Here is a 16,335-nt window from a genome sequence, read left to right as displayed (position 1 = left end):
CTATTAACTTTGAATTGTTTGGTATGATTAAACCAAAATGGATTACGGTTTATTCCGTCCTGCACATATCTCGGGTTTATTGTTGAAAAAAGTTTTTCAAACTGTTAACTACTACAACAGTTAACTTTTGTAGACCGACTGACCATGATCTCAAGGTGTGTACTTAGGAGAAGTGCATTGTCACAGATCAGATTCAATTCTACCAAGCCTTCTGGTTCTGATGGTAAAAATCCTATTTTCTTGAGTGAATTATTAAAAAGAATAGATAGTGTTACAGCAAATGTAAAGAAGCAGAATGACGCAGCAAAAAGTAGAGCTAATCGAAACCATTCCAGCAACCAACCCAGTAAACAATTCAGTGATAGATTTGAAAGTCAATCTCAAAGACCAGTTCATAAAAAGTTGGGTAAACAATTCGATAAAAAAAGCGAACCTTCATCCAAACCAATATTTTCAAAATCATCATCACCATTACAAGAAAGAGTACATCACCCTGACAATAATTTTATTAGATTCGCTAACCATCCATTAAGAGAATATAAGCCAAGAGGCGATTTCTCTTCAAGACCTCAAAGTAATTATACGAGAGCTGATTCTACTTCAAGACTTGATGAACCATCAAACCAGAGACCATCAAGATATACAAGACCTCAATTTGATAATGCAGCAAGATCTGCAAGACCAGAAAGACCTACAAGAGCCGCAAGACCAAAAAGTGATACTCCAAGAAAGCCTCGTGCAACAAAATCATCTGATCGTGAAGCCTTTAAAAAACCATCAGTCGCTGAACCAATCGTTCAAAAGGGATTACCAAAGCCTCAACCTCTAACTCCTTCTATTAACGGTGATACTTTCTTATATGGTAAAGTTCCAAGTGCAAATCATACATTAAATTCTAGATTAATCTCATTAACTAAAGAAACTTTAATTAAGTCAAAGTATCCTTATCTTGTATCTCCAACAATTTTATCATCGTTAGGTGATGACTCAAAAAATAAATTCATAGTTCAAAAAAATTGGGATTTAAATATTGATGAATCACGATTCCAAAAGAGATTTTCTGAGTTAGTTAAAGGTGATGTTCAAGCTTTAAAAGTAGTTCAAACTTCTAACCAAGAACTTAATGATTTTACAGCTTCTGAAATTATGAAGAATGCCAGCTTGTCTCACGAAAAGAAACAATTGGTTTATGATGTTATTAATGGTGCTAAGTCCATCAAAGATTTGGTTGGTAAGGATGCCGCTTGGTTAAAGCAATAATGTCACTATAAATAATATATATCATGTACATAATTCTAATAAAAAAAGGAAATGATAAATCTCCAATTTGATAGTATAAATATCATTTTTCTTGAGGAGTATAGGCAATTACCAACATAATGCATCCTTCAGTAGATTTGTATGGTCCATGGATCATTCCTGGATGTCTATAGGCATAACTTCCCTTAACAAATGTCTCATTTAAACTCTTATCATGAAGGGATCCTTCGATTAAATAAACTTCTTCAAAGTAACTATGGTTAGCTATATCATTTGTAAACGCTCCAGCATCATATCTTTGTAATAATGACACTCTTCCAATTTTCTTATCTTCATTCAAAATTTTGTTATAAACTCCTTTCAACCCTTCAACAGCTACCCAATGATCTTCAGGTATATGGAACTCAACTTGCTTCATACTCCAACCTGCAGACTCTTGGGTTAGTAATCCATAGACCTTTAATTTATATACAGGCAGTCCATTTATGAAAACCCGTAGTGAAAATGTAAGCTAAAGATTACATCTATTCTTTTGCAGCCATTATAATTTCTCTATTAAGAATCAGTTAATAAAATAGAATTCATCTAAAAGGTCACTAAATTGTACTTCGTGTAATTATAAAGAATAAGTAAGTTATACAAATACACAAATATACAAATATGAAACTCGATTTATGAGAGAGCCAAGTATTAATATGATTGGCTCGGCATAACTGAAGTTCCGTATTTGCAAATCCAGATAGATTCAGCTAACTGTCAAAGCACTTGACTTTCAAGGAATACGGTATCTAAATCAAAAACAAACTCGCCAACAAGGCTGCAGATTTTGCTGCAACCATTTGAGAAGCAGTACGAAGAACTACAAGAAAAAACATAAAATAAATATCTATCATTGGTATCATTAAAAATATGCAAACAATATAAAATCAAACGTAGCATTTAATAAGCGAAAGATTCTTGAGGAATCTAGCTTACTAAATTAATAACATTATAAACAAAGAAGAAATAAAACTTAAATACATCGGATATTCCATAGAACTTGCTTTATTGACAAATTCTTCAACTTCATGAGTAGAACCAATAACAAAATCTTCTACGGGAGGAGCTCTGTGTGATCCTTCATGATCATTGTGTGATTCAGGGTTGACTGTAGCAATGGTTGCAAAATAATCAATTGAAGTTGGTGCTACTGATTCGCCATTCATTGTGGTTAAAGAACCATCCAAATGTTCATTTTCAGGTACTATAACTACTTCATCTTCAATTCCTCCAGTAGAACTTTCACCATTGGCAACACCATTGGAACCTTCACCATTAGCTTCAACGTTACTCACAACGTTAGATTCGACGTCAGCTTCACCATTGGCAAGACCATTGGCACCTTCAACATTGGCACCTTCAACATTGGCACCTTCAACATTGGCACCTTCAACATTGGCACCTTCAACATTAGCTTCAAAATTAGCACCTTCAACATTGGCACCCTCAACATTGGCACCTTCAACATTGGCACCTTCAACATTAGCTTCTACATTGGCACCTTCACCATTTGCAATAACTTCATCAGCAACTACACCTTCGTTGCCGACAACATTATCAGGAGCAATACCAGTGGCATCACTATTTGATTCACCTTGATTGGTATTTCCTTGGTAAATTATCTCTTCATCAACTTCATCTTCTAAACCTTGGTTTAAGCTTCCTTGACCTTCAGCACCTTGGTTGGCAATGTTTCCATTAGAAATATCTTGATTAGCATTTACTTCATTGGCTACACCTAACTCAACAGGAGTCCCTTGGTTAAAGTTTCCTTCATCATTTGAACTTTGTTCAGTTGCTTGATTACCAGAACTTTCATTGGTGTTTCCTTGATTGGTATTTCCTTGATTGGTGTTTCCTTGATCTGTGTTTCCTTGATCTGTGTTTCCTTGATCTGTGTTTCCTTGAACTGTGTTTCCTTGATCTGTGTTTCCTTGATCTGTGTTTCCTTGATCTGTGTTTCCTTGATCTGTGTTTCCTTGATCTGTGTTTCCTTGATTGGAACCTTCATATTCAGGTGTGGCTCCATCAGTAGCTATAACATCGGCTACAGGTCTGGTGTTGGTTGAAGCAGTTCCTTGATTGTCCGATGAAATCACAACCTCATATACATCTGTGGTGGCTTGTTGACCTTCTAATGTGACAACAACAGTGGTTGTGTAAGTCGTAACAAATGGTAATACTGAAGAAGATGTGAACAACTGTCCTTCATCATTCAGTGATACAACAACGTTTGCACTTGCAGTTGTCATGGATCCATCACCTAATTCACTAATGTATGTGGTGATATATTCAGTGACGACGAAAGTTTCATTTGTGGTATTATCTTCATCTTCATTGCTTTGGTTGTCCTCTCCTACATTGCTTGGAATTGAAACAACAATGGTGTCAGTAAATTGACCTTTGATTGTAGAAGTTGTTGGCTCACTACCAGTCCAAGTTTGCGTAATAGTCACAGTATCAACAGGAGTAGCAATGATAACTGTGTCGATATCATCACCTGGGAATGTCATAGTAGTAACGAAAGTCCCTGACCAAGTGGTAGTAATAGTACTAGTAGGATGATCATACACTTCGGTAGCTCCAGTATTTGGTTCGGTTGTTGCTTCATTATCGTCTAAGAATGAAGTATAAGTGTACCAATCACCTTCTGAGTTTTGAGGATCAACAACTATAGCAGTCTTTGTCTCAACACTTCCATCTGGTTCGGTAATTACAATGGTAGTAGTGTAAGACCAGTCTGAGTGCAATTCAGAAGAAACAAGATCTGATTCCATGTGAATTGTTGATGGTTGTTGGACAAGTGTTGTTTCTGTAGATTCAGTGGTAGTTTCAGTATCGTCTAAGAATGAAGTATAAGTGTACCAATCACCTTCTGAGTTTTGAGGATCAACAACTATAGCAGTCTTTGTCTCAACGCTTCCATCTGGTTCGGTAATTACAATGGTAGTAGTATAAGACCAATCTGAGTGTAATTCGGAAGAACTGGTTTCTTCAGCATCTTCTAACCAAGATGTAATAGTATACCAATTACCATCTGAGTCGGTTGGGTCGATTATTACAGCCGTCTTGGTCTGCACAGTTCCATCAGGATTTGTAACGATAATGACCGTTGTGATAGTCCATTCAGAATAAACTTCTGTGGTAGTGGAAGTCGTTAAGTGTGGAGGGTGGGATGTAATAGTGGTTGTAGGGAAATTGACTGTAGAACTGCTGACAATTTGGGTGGATTGCAATGGTGTTCCTGTGGTTAATGGAACATCAGAATCTGATGGTTCCACCACAGTTGAATATGCTGGTGCAGATGAATTTTGCCACAAGTAACCAGAAGACAAAGAACTGAACGAAGATGCTTCTGGATAATCAGAAACCAACGAAGTTGTTCTCTCAGTTAAATGGCTGCTCGATGTTTCGGAATCATCTTCAACAGATGTTGCAGGATCATATTCAACAGATGTTTCAGGATCATATTCAATAGATGTCTCGACAGATGTTACAAAGGAACTATAAGTAGAACTACTGCTAACTTCTTCGGAAGAAATTTCTTGAATGACGTCAGTTGTAGAAACCACTTGTGATGTTAACATTGATGATGTTGAATCTTCAGGTGCTGCTTCCGAACTTGAAATTCCATCACCAAATGAACTCATATACGAACTTGTTGGTCTTTCGAACATGGAAGTGGTTGTGTAGAGATCTCTGTCTGAATTGGTGGTGACTAACACAACACCAGATTCAGTGACAACAGATCCATCGTCTTCGGTGGTGGTGAAAGTGGTTGTGTACTCGGTGTATGGTGGTGGGATAATCGAAGTGGTTGTGTAGAGATCTCTGTCGGAATTGGTGGTGACTAACACAACACCAGATTCAGTGACAACAGATCCATCGTCTTCGGTGGTGGTGAAAGTGGTTGTGTACTCGGTGTATGGTGGTGGGATAATCGAAGTGGTTGTGTAGAGATCTCTGTCGGAATTGGTGGTGACTAACACAACACCAGATTCAGTGACAACAGATCCATCGTCTTCGGTGGTGGTGAAAGTGGTTGTGTACTCGGTGTATGGTGGTGGGATAATCGAAGTGGTTGTGTAGAGATCTCTGTCGGAATTGGTGGTGACTAACACAACACCAGATTCAGTGACAACAGATCCATCGTCTTCGGTGGTGGTGAAAGTGGTTGTGTACTCGGTGTATGGTGGTGGGATAATCGAAGTGGTTGTGTAGAGATCTCTGTCGGAATTGGTGGTGACTAACACAACACCAGATTCAGTGACAACAGATCCATCGTCTTCGGTGGTGGTGAAAGTGGTTGTGTACTCGGTGTATGGTGGTGGGATAATCGAAGTGGTTGTGTAGAGATCTCTGTCGGAATTGGTGGTGACTAACACAACACCAGATTCAGTGACAACAGATCCATCGTCTTCGGTGGTGGTGAAAGTGGTTGTGTACTCGGTGTATGGTGGTGGGATAATCGAAGTGGTTGTGTAGAGATCTCTGTCGGAATTGGTGGTGACTAACACAACACCAGATTCAGTGACAACAGATCCATCGTCTTCGGTGGTGGTGAAAGTGGTTGTGTACTCGGTGTATGGTGGTGGGATAATCGAAGTGGTTGTGTAGAGATCTCTGTCTGAATTGGTGGTGACTAACACAACACCAGATTCAGTGACAACAGATCCATCGTCTTCGGTGGTGGTGAAAGTGGTTGTGTACTCGGTGTATGGTGGTGGGATAATCGAAGTGGTTGTGTAGAGATCTCTGTCGGAATTGGTGGTGACTAACACAACACCAGATTCAGTGACAACAGATCCATCGTCTTCGGTGGTGGTGAAAGTGGTTGTGTACTCGGTGTATGGTGGTGGGATAATCGAAGTGGTTGTGTAGAGATCTCTGTCGGAATTGGTGGTGACTAACACAACACCAGATTCAGTGACAACAGATCCATCGTCTTCGGTGGTGGTGAAAGTGGTTGTGTACTCGGTGTATGGTGGTGGGATAATCGAAGTGGTTGTGTAGAGATCTCTGTCGGAATTGGTGGTGACTAACACAACACCAGATTCAGTGACAACAGATCCATCGTCTTCGGTGGTGGTGAAAGTGGTTGTGTACTCGGTGTATGGTGGTGGGATAATCGAAGTGGTTGTGTAGAGATCTCTGTCGGAATTGGTGGTGACTAACACAACACCAGATTCAGTGACAACAGATCCATCGTCTTCGGTGGTGGTGAAAGTGGTTGTGTACTCGGTGTATGGTGGTGGGATAATCGAAGTGGTTGTGTAGAGATCTCTGTCGGAATTGGTGGTGACTAACACAACACCAGATTCAGTGACAACAGATCCATCGTCTTCGGTGGTGGTGAAAGTGGTTGTGTACTCGGTGTATGGTGGTGGGATAATCGATGTGGTTGTGTACTGTTCTCCGTTAGGGTCTGTTGAAATTAATACAACTCCAGATTCAGTGACAAACGATCCATCGTCTTCCGTAGTAGTGAAAGTAGTAGTGTATTCAGTGAAGTGAGGAAATGTAGAAGTACTGGTGGTGAGTTTACCCCCTTCATCGGCAGTAACATATACTATTCCACTTCTGGTAACCCATTGTCCGTTATCTTCTTCGTTCCATTCTTCATAATATTCATGGAACTCACGTTCTCTTTGATTTTTAAGCATAATATCGAAAAAGTTAGAATCAAATTCTCTTGGTTCTGGGCAAGGTTCACAAGCAGGAGGAGTTTCGTCATATAATGGCTCACGATTATATGTAACTGACAAAAGACAATCACTAGCAAGTCGCTTGGATATTGATCCCCCACCACCAGTAAGTTTAGGGCAGGTACTTCCAAGAAATGAAAATTCAAAACCTTCCTGTTCAAGATTCCCAACTTCAAAGATGACTTGGTAACCATTATTATCATAAAAATATAATCTATTAAGGTAATAATACCAGTTGAACTGGGAACCTACATAATTAAATGTCAATTCATTACCAGGCTTTAAGCCATAAACTGCTTGCTGGGTACCTTGTTCATTGTTGTTAAAATACAAGTAAGCACCAGATTCTAAATAGTATGTATGCGATGGGCCAACATTGTTGACAATATAATTCGTGTTCTTACCTATTCTTACACAGCCCTGACCTCCAAAACTTACTTCTTGACGAACGCTAATAATATTCTGGAAACAAATAGTTCCTTCATTATTATATTGAAATGCTGGATAATTTCCATATGGATTTTCGAAAGTAACAGCACCATTAAGATTCCTATCAAATCTATTGTAGAAGGCCATGGTTCCGCTATTCGCAAATTGCAAAGCCAGGAATTTCACGTTCATATTATTATGAGTTTGTGCACCCAATACTTGCATATGTCCATAATTATTGAAAGTATCTAGTTCAAAATTATGCTCTGCCTTAGTTCCTTGTTCAGTACTATCGTCTATAACAAGGAATGCTTCTTGATCAATTTGAAGATCCCCGTGAATCATTATGGAGAAGTCATTCCAATTATAATGCCAAGGAAACGAATTAGAGTTTCGGATGTGTACATAAGAGTTAGCTCTCAAATAGTTAAAACCCCAAAACGTCCACATATCCATCGAGATAAGAACTATATCATACATTTCGGCATGTATTACTGGAAGATCCCCCATATTTTCATAATTATAAGCCCATTCCATAGCTAGACATTTGGTTGCCCATAATGTAATTGTTAGTGTTATTAGATTTAAAAAGTTGAATGCTATCATTTTGATTGCTAGTTTTCTGAAGAATTACTACTGAAAATTATCTTCCAAGGGTGATAAATACCAATATATATAAACAAGGTTATGTCGTAAGATGACCACTCTGACGCTGTATTAAGAGTCATGTACACTTTTTGTCTAAATTCTCCACAATGAAAAAATATATCTGAAGGTTAAAGGGCTTGGAACCGAATCATCTTTACATTATGTATAGAAGTCTACATCATATATTGTGTAAGATTCAGCCTCATTTGGTTGTTGTTCATGAGTTTTGCAACTATGCAGAGAACTAAGTATTTTATAAATCTTCGCGAACAGCCACATGTACAGGAAAAAATAAATGTCATCGCATTGCATAACATGACATGACGCACAAATGAACAAAGAACTCTTATGACACTTCTCTTAATCATATACCACCATTCAATGAATCAATGATGACAGAGAGTCAAAAAGCATCTTGCTTAATCTATTTGTATTTTCCAAGTTTTTAGCGCTGGCGCAGGCAAAATTATGCAGTCTTGGTGTTTACAGCATTATATTATATTTTCCCGACCATGTAATGTGTTACAAAGTTGTTTTCTGGCTTTGACGAATGACTAGCCAGCTCTTTAAAACATTGACTATTGGTACTGGATTCTGATATATTAGTTATCGATATAAGCACAGTTATCTAGTTTGAAATTTATTATGCCAAGTCTGGATTAAATAAAAAGCCGTGATAAAAGAGTTCGAATGAAAAAAAGAAATTGTAAATTTTACTGAGATGCGCAATCCCGAAATCCAGATACATTTACGGTAAATTGTGTAATGACAGAAAATAAAAGTGATTCATTAAAAAGCAAAGTCAAAACTCCAAGGAATCTTTGCAAAAGACAAAAAAAGTATGAGATCACACCGGAATAAATTTTATTTTACCGAAGGGTCAAATGTCATTCGGAAAGTCCCGTAAGTGTCTTACATTAAGACGTTTCCCAACATTTTTGAAGGAGTTGTTTTAAAAGAAAGTGCAGTTGCAGATGGGATCGCATATTGAATCGATCGTCAGATATCACTCCTTCTTATTAGTAAACATCCTTAACGATAATTTCTTGTAGATCTAACTATGATAAGCAAATGGACACAATTTCATGAGCAAGCACAGGTGAACCTGATATAATGAAAGTTTAAATTTGATGTGATACGAATTTGATACATCCACACATCAGCAACTCTCTTCAATATCAAATGACTAACACTTTTACACAATACGTCGCTTCTTCATTCAAAACTCTGTTATAAACTCCTTTCAACCCTTCAACAGCTGCCCGATTATCTTCAGGTATACGGAATTCAACTTGCTTCATGCTCCAACTTATCCTGTAGACTATTAGGTTAGAAATCCATTGATCTTTAATTTATCTACACGCAGTAAATTTATGAAAATAGATTTAATATAATAGAATTCGTCTGAAAGATGACTAAATTATACTTCGTGTAATTATATAAGTTACGCAAATATACAAAATACAAATATCAAATTGATACGATTTATGACCAAATATCAATCTGGCTGGCTCAGCATAACTGAAGTTCTGTATCATTTCATAACGCAAATTGAATCAAAAACAAACTCAACAAGAAGGCTGCAGATTTTGCTGCAACCATTTGAGAAGCAGTACGAAGAACTACAAGAAAAAACATAAAATAAATATCTATCATTGGTATCATTAAAAATATGCAAACAATATAAAATCAAACGTAGCATTTAATAAGCGAAAGATTCTTGAGGAATCTAGCTTACTAAATTAATAACATTATAAACAAAGAAGAAATAAAACTTAAATACATCGGATATTCCATAGAACTTGCTTTATTGACAAATTCTTCAACTTCATGAGTAGAACCAATAACAAAATCTTCTACGGGAGGAGCTCTGTGTGATCCTTCATGATCATTGTGTGATTCAGGGTTGACTGTAGCAATGGTTGCAAAATAATCAATTGAAGTTGGTGCTACTGATTCGCCATTCATTGTGGTTAAAGAACCATCCAAATGTTCATTTTCAGGTACTATAACTACTTCATCTTCAATTCCTCCAGTAGAACTTTCACCATTGGCAACACCATTGGAACCTTCACCATTAGCTTCAACGTTACTCACAACGTTAGATTCGACGTCAGCTTCACCATTGGCAAGACCATTGGCACCTTCAACATTGGCACCTTCAACATTGGCACCTTCAACATTGGCACCTTCAACATTGGCACCTTCAACATTGGCACCTTCAACATTAGCACCTTCAACATTAGCTTCAAAATTAGCACCTTCAACATTGGCACCCTCAACATTGGCACCTTCAACATTGGCACCTTCAACATTAGCTTCTACATTGGCACCTTCACCATTTGCAATAACTTCATCAGCAACTACACCTTCGTTACCGACAACATTATCAGGAGCAATACCAGTGGCATCACCACTTGATTCACCTTGATTGGTATTTCCTTGGTAAATTATCTCTTCATCAACTTCATTTTCTAAACCTTGGTTTAAGCTTCCTTGACCTTCAGCACCTTGGTTGGCAATGTTTCCATTAGAAATATCTTGATTAGCATTTACTTCATTGGCTACACCTAACTCAACAGGAGTCCCTTGGTTAAAGTTTCCTTCATCATTTGAACTTTGTTCAGTTGCTTGATTACCAGAACTTTCATTGGTGTTTCCTTGATTGGTATTTCCTTGATCTGTGTTTCCTTGAACTGTGTTTCCTTGATCTGTGTTTCCTTGATCTGTGTTTCCTTGATCTGTGTTTCCTTGATCTGTGTTTCCTTGATCTGTGTTTCCTTGATTGGAACCTTCATATTCAGGTGTGGCTCCATCAGTAGCTATAACATCGGCTACAGGTCTGGTGTTGGTTGAAGCAGTTCCTTGATTGTCCGATGAAATCACAACCTCATATACATCTGTGGTGGCTTGTTGACCTTCTAATGTGACAACAACAGTGGTTGTGTAAGTCGTAACAAATGGTAATACTGAAGAAGATGTGAACAACTGTCCTTCATCATTCAGTGATACAACAACGTTTGCACTTGCAGTTGTCATGGATCCATCACCTAATTCACTAATGTATGTGGTGATATATTCAGTGACGACGAAAGTTTCATTTGTGGTATTATCTTCATCTTCATTGCTTTGGTTGTCCTCTCCTACATTGCTTGGAATTGAAACAACAATGGTGTCAGTAAATTGACCTTTGATTGTAGAAGTTGTTGGCTCACTACCAGTCCAAGTTTGCGTAATAGTCACAGTATCAACAGGAGTAGCAATGATAACTGTGTCGATATCATCACCTGGGAATGTCATAGTAGTAACGAAAGTCCCTGACCAAGTGGTAGTAATAGTACTAGTAGGATGATCATACACTTCGGTAGCTCCAGTATTTGGTTCGGTTGTTGCTTCATTATCGTCTAAGAATGAAGTATAAGTGTACCAATCACCTTCTGAGTTTTGAGGATCAACAACTATAGCAGTCTTTGTCTCAACACTTCCATCTGGTTCGGTAATTACAATGGTAGTAGTGTAAGACCAGTCTGAGTGCAATTCAGAAGAAACAAGATCTGATTCCATGTGAATTGTTGATGGTTGTTGGACAAGTGTTGTTTCTGTAGATTCAGTGGTAGTTTCAGTATCGTCTAAGAATGAAGTATAAGTGTACCAATCACCTTCTGAGTTTTGAGGATCAACAACTATAGCAGTCTTTGTCTCAACGCTTCCATCTGGTTCGGTAATTACAATGGTAGTAGTATAAGACCAATCTGAGTGTAATTCGGAAGAACTGGTTTCTTCAGCATCTTCTAACCAAGATGTAATAGTATACCAATTACCATCTGAGTCGGTTGGGTCGATTATTACAGCCGTCTTGGTCTGCACAGTTCCATCAGGATTTGTAACGATAATGACCGTTGTGATAGTCCATTCAGAATAAACTTCTGTGGTAGTGGAAGTCGTTAAGTGTGGAGGGTGGGATGTAATAGTGGTTGTAGGGAAATTGACTGTAGAACTGCTGACAATTTGGGTGGATTGCAATGGTGTTCCTGTGGTTAATGGAACATCAGAATCTGATGGTTCCACCACAGTTGAATATGCTGGTGCAGATGAATTTTGCCACAAGTAACCAGAAGACAAAGAACTGAACGAAGATGCTTCTGGATAATCAGAAACCAACGAAGTTGTTCTCTCAGTTAAATGGCTGCTCGATGTTTCGGAATCATCTTCAACAGATGTTGCAGGATCATATTCAACAGATGTTTCAGGATCATATTCAATAGATGTCTCGACAGATGTTACAAAGGAACTATAAGTAGAACTACTGCTAACTTCTTCGGAAGAAATTTCTTGAATGACGTCAGTTGTAGAAACCACTTGTGATGTTAACATTGATGATGTTGAATCTTCAGGTGCTGCTTCCGAACTTGAAATTCCATCACCAAATGAACTCATATACGAACTTGTTGGTCTTTCGAACATGGAAGTGGTTGTGTAGAGATCTCTGTCTGAATTGGTGGTGACTAACACAACACCAGATTCAGTGACAACAGATCCATCGTCTTCGGTGGTGGTGAAAGTGGTTGTGTACTCGGTGTATGGTGGTGGGATAATCGAAGTGGTTGTGTAGAGATCTCTGTCGGAATTGGTGGTGACTAACACAACACCAGATTCAGTGACAACAGATCCATCGTCTTCGGTGGTGGTGAAAGTGGTTGTGTACTCGGTGTATGGTGGTGGGATAATCGAAGTGGTTGTGTAGAGATCTCTGTCGGAATTGGTGGTGACTAACACAACACCAGATTCAGTGACAACAGATCCATCGTCTTCGGTGGTGGTGAAAGTGGTTGTGTACTCGGTGTATGGTGGTGGGATAATCGAAGTGGTTGTGTAGAGATCTCTGTCGGAATTGGTGGTGACTAACACAACACCAGATTCAGTGACAACAGATCCATCGTCTTCGGTGGTGGTGAAAGTGGTTGTGTACTCGGTGTATGGTGGTGGGATAATCGATGTGGTTGTGTACTGTTCTCCGTTAGGGTCTGTTGAAATTAATACAACTCCAGATTCAGTGACAAACGATCCATCGTCTTCCGTAGTAGTGAAAGTAGTAGTGTATTCAGTGAAGTGAGGAAATGTAGAAGTACTGGTGGTGAGTTTACCCCCTTCATCGTCAGTAACATATACTATTCCACTTCTGGTAACCCATTGTCCGTTATCTTCTTCGTTCCATTCTTCATAATATTCATGGAACTCACGTTCTCTTTGATTTTTAAGCACAATATCGTAAAAGTTAGCATCAAATTCTCTTGGTTCTGGGCAAGGTTTACAAGCAGGAGGAGTTTGATCGTATAATGGCTCACGAGTATATTTGACAGACACAACACAGTCATTGATATATCGCTTGGATATTGAGGGCTGTTCTTTATCCACAGTTACTCCGCCATTATTAGGATCAGGGCAGTTGTTTCCAGTAAGTGTAAATTCAAAACCTTCCTTTTCAAGTAACCCAACTTCAAAGATGGATTCGTAACCATTATTATCATAAAAATATAATGTATTACCATGATATCCCCAGTTGAACTTGGAACCTACATAATTAAATCTCAATTCATTATCAGGCTTTAAGCCATAAACTGCTTGCTGGATACCATGTTCATCGTTGTTGAAATACAAGTAAGCATCAGATTCTAAATAATAGGTATGCGTTCGGTAAATGCTGCTGGCAAAATAATTTGTGTTCTTACCTATTCTTACACAGCCCTGACCTCCAAATCTTACTTCTTGAAGAACTTTATTAATATTCTGGAAACAAATAGTTCCTGAATTATCATATTCAAGATCTGGATAATTACCATATGGATTTTCGAAAGTAACAGAACCATCATCATTATTCAAATCAAGTCTATTGTAGAAGGCCATGGTTCCCAAATTCGAAAATCTGAAAGGCATCAATTTCACGTTCATATTATTATGAGTTTGTGCACCCAATACTTGCATATGTCCATAATTATTGAAAGTATCTAGTTCAAAATTATGCTCTGCCTTAGTTCCTTGTTCAGTACTATCGTCTATAACAAAGAATGCTTCTTGATCAATTTGAAGATCCCCGTGAATCATTATATAGAAGTCATTCCCATAATAATTCCAAGGAAACGAATTAGAGTTTCGGATGTGTACATAAGAGTTAGCTCCCAAATAGTTAAAACCCCAAAACGTCCACATATCCATCGAGATAAGAACTGTATCATACATTTCGGCATGTATTTCTGGAAGTTCCCCCATATTTTCATGATTATAAGCCCATTCCATAGCTAGACATTTGGTTGCCCATAATGTAATTGTTAGTGTTATTAGATTTAAAAAATTGAATGCTATCATTTTGATTGCTAGTTTTCTGAAGAATTACTACTGAAAATTATCTTCCAAGGGTGATAAATACCAATATATATATAAACAAGGTTATGTCGTAAGATGACCACTCTGACGCTGTATTAAGAGTCATGTACACTTTTTGTCTAAATTCTCCACAATGAAAAAATATTTCGTATCTGAAGGTTAAAGGGCTTGGAACCGAATCATCTTTACATTATGTATAGAAGTCTACATCATATATTGTGTAAGATTCAGCCTCATTTGGTTGTTGTTCATGAGTTTTGCAACTATGCAGAGAACTAAGTATTTTATAAATCTTCGCGAACAGCCACATGTACAGGAAAAAATAAATGTCATCGCATTGCATAACATGACATGACGCACAAATGAACAAAGAACTCTTATGACACTTCTCTTAATCATATACCACCATTCAATGAATCAATGATGACAGAGAGTCAAAAAGCATCTTGCTTAATCTATTTGTATTTTCCAAGTTTTTAGCGCTGGCGCAGGCAAAATTATGCAGTCTTGGTGTTTACAGCATTATATTATATTTTCCCGACCATGTAATGTGTTACAAAGTTGTTTTCTGGCTTTGACGAATGACTAGCCAGCTCTTTAAAACATTGACTATTGGTACTGGATTCTGATATATTAGTTATCGATATAAGCACAGTTATCTAGTTTGAAATTTATTATGCCAAGTCTGGATTAAATAAAAAGTCGTAAAAAAAGAAATTTGTAAAATTCAGTGACATCCCAGATGGAAATATTTGAAAAAAAAGAAAATAAAAGTGAATCCAATTAATAGCATCGGAATACATTTCATTTTACCGAAGAATCAAATTCATTCGGATATTCCCGTAAGCATCTCAATTCAAGACAATATCTTTGTAGGAGGAATTTTAAAAGTAAGTGTAGTTGCAAATGGGATAGCATTTTGAATTAATCGTCAGATATCACACCTAAAAATTGAAATCATAGGACCCAATTATTATATGCTCTATTAGACTTATTCTCAAAATTTCCAGCTTCAAATTTTTCAAATAACAAGATTAAGAAAAATGTTTATAAAAATATTAGTCAGTTTATTTTTGGCTGTCTATATTGAGTATAAGTGATAAGATTTCCTAGTCAAAATTTTTCTTAGTCGAAATTTTTTAGTTAATGCAAATGGAATGCCAGACTATTAGGAATATAATTTTTACAGGAAAATCAGAAGACTTTGCTTGCAAAGAAATAATAATTAATAAAGTATAATACTCAGCAGGTTAATACAAGTATCATCTCATTAAAGCTTCTTTTTCATATAGTATGTTACCTGGGCCTTTTTTTGGTACTAGCGTTAAATAATTGGAGTCCAACATAGATTAACAATAAAGGTGACAGTAGCATTCCCAAACTGATTTCATTTCAAAAGAGTATCTAAACCAGAATGAAGCGTTAGGAGACCGCCAACTAGTAGGCTTACATTCTGTCATAGTTTTTATTTTTTTTTCTTGACGTAGATCACGTGGTTTAACTAAAGTAGTCGGTAAGTTCTTCATTTTTTATGAGGTAAATATTAAATCGTAGAGTACCTTAGTAGTTGCAGCCTTTGGAAGCAATTTCAAGAAATATAATTGATTTTGCGGTCACGGCCATTATTAGGAACTTGTATTTTAAAAGGTATAAAAATCTTTTACATCCAAATGGGAAAATTCCGTTACTGGTAATTTTTGTGGGGTTGAAGATACTCGAAATGTTTTGCGAAATTTTCGCAATTGATTATCATAATGATGAATTCCAATAAATGAATTCATAGTCAAATTAAATCTCCGAGGAAAACCACCCGTAAATACATAATTAAACCAATCATCAGAAGTGTAATGCTAATAGATATACTATTGTTTAT

General features: G+C 37.3%; 4 protein-coding genes across 4 annotated transcripts; 1 reads left to right on the top strand and 3 right to left on the bottom strand. All coding sequences in view use genetic code 12, as the record gives it.

Annotated features, from left to right (window-relative positions):
• The first annotated feature begins 51 nt into the window (after positions 1 to 51).
• On the top strand, positions 52 to 1,301 carry RJT21DRAFT_51627 (uncharacterized protein). Its single transcript, XM_064884898.1, has one exon. It carries the CDS (start codon positions 145 to 147, stop codon positions 1,258 to 1,260), a length of 1,116 nt encoding a protein of 371 aa, XP_064736921.1. The 5' UTR covers positions 52 to 144; the 3' UTR covers positions 1,261 to 1,301.
• On the bottom strand, positions 1,302 to 2,111 carry RJT21DRAFT_51626 (uncharacterized protein). The gene has a single exon (XM_064884897.1). It carries the CDS (start codon positions 1,676 to 1,678, stop codon positions 1,343 to 1,345), a length of 336 nt encoding a protein of 111 aa, XP_064736920.1. The 5' UTR covers positions 1,679 to 2,111; the 3' UTR covers positions 1,302 to 1,342.
• RJT21DRAFT_133405 (uncharacterized protein) lies at positions 1,848 to 8,147 on the bottom strand. Its single transcript, XM_064883195.1, has one exon. It carries the CDS (start codon positions 8,037 to 8,039, stop codon positions 2,235 to 2,237), a length of 5,805 nt encoding a protein of 1,934 aa, XP_064736919.1. The 5' UTR covers positions 8,040 to 8,147; the 3' UTR covers positions 1,848 to 2,234.
• Positions 8,148 to 9,259: 1,112 nt separating this feature from the next.
• On the bottom strand, positions 9,260 to 14,183 carry RJT21DRAFT_698 (uncharacterized protein; the record flags this gene model as incomplete). The annotated part of the gene is made up of 2 exons (XM_064885202.1): positions 9,260 to 9,395; positions 9,865 to 14,183. The coding sequence occupies 2 exons, from the start codon at positions 14,181 to 14,183 to the stop codon at positions 9,260 to 9,262; spliced, it is 4,455 nt and encodes a 1,484-aa protein (XP_064736918.1).
• Positions 14,184 to 16,335: the final 2,152 nt, after the last annotated feature.

The sequence above is a fragment of the Scheffersomyces amazonensis genome (assembly GCF_036850825.1).
Source record: "Scheffersomyces amazonensis strain UFMG-HMD-26.3 chromosome Unknown RJT21scaffold_6, whole genome shotgun sequence".
Lineage (NCBI taxonomy): Eukaryota > Fungi > Ascomycota > Pichiomycetes > Serinales > Debaryomycetaceae > Scheffersomyces > Scheffersomyces amazonensis.
Note: the sequence above shows the minus strand (reverse complement) of the source record. Positions and strands in the feature narration are given on the sequence as shown.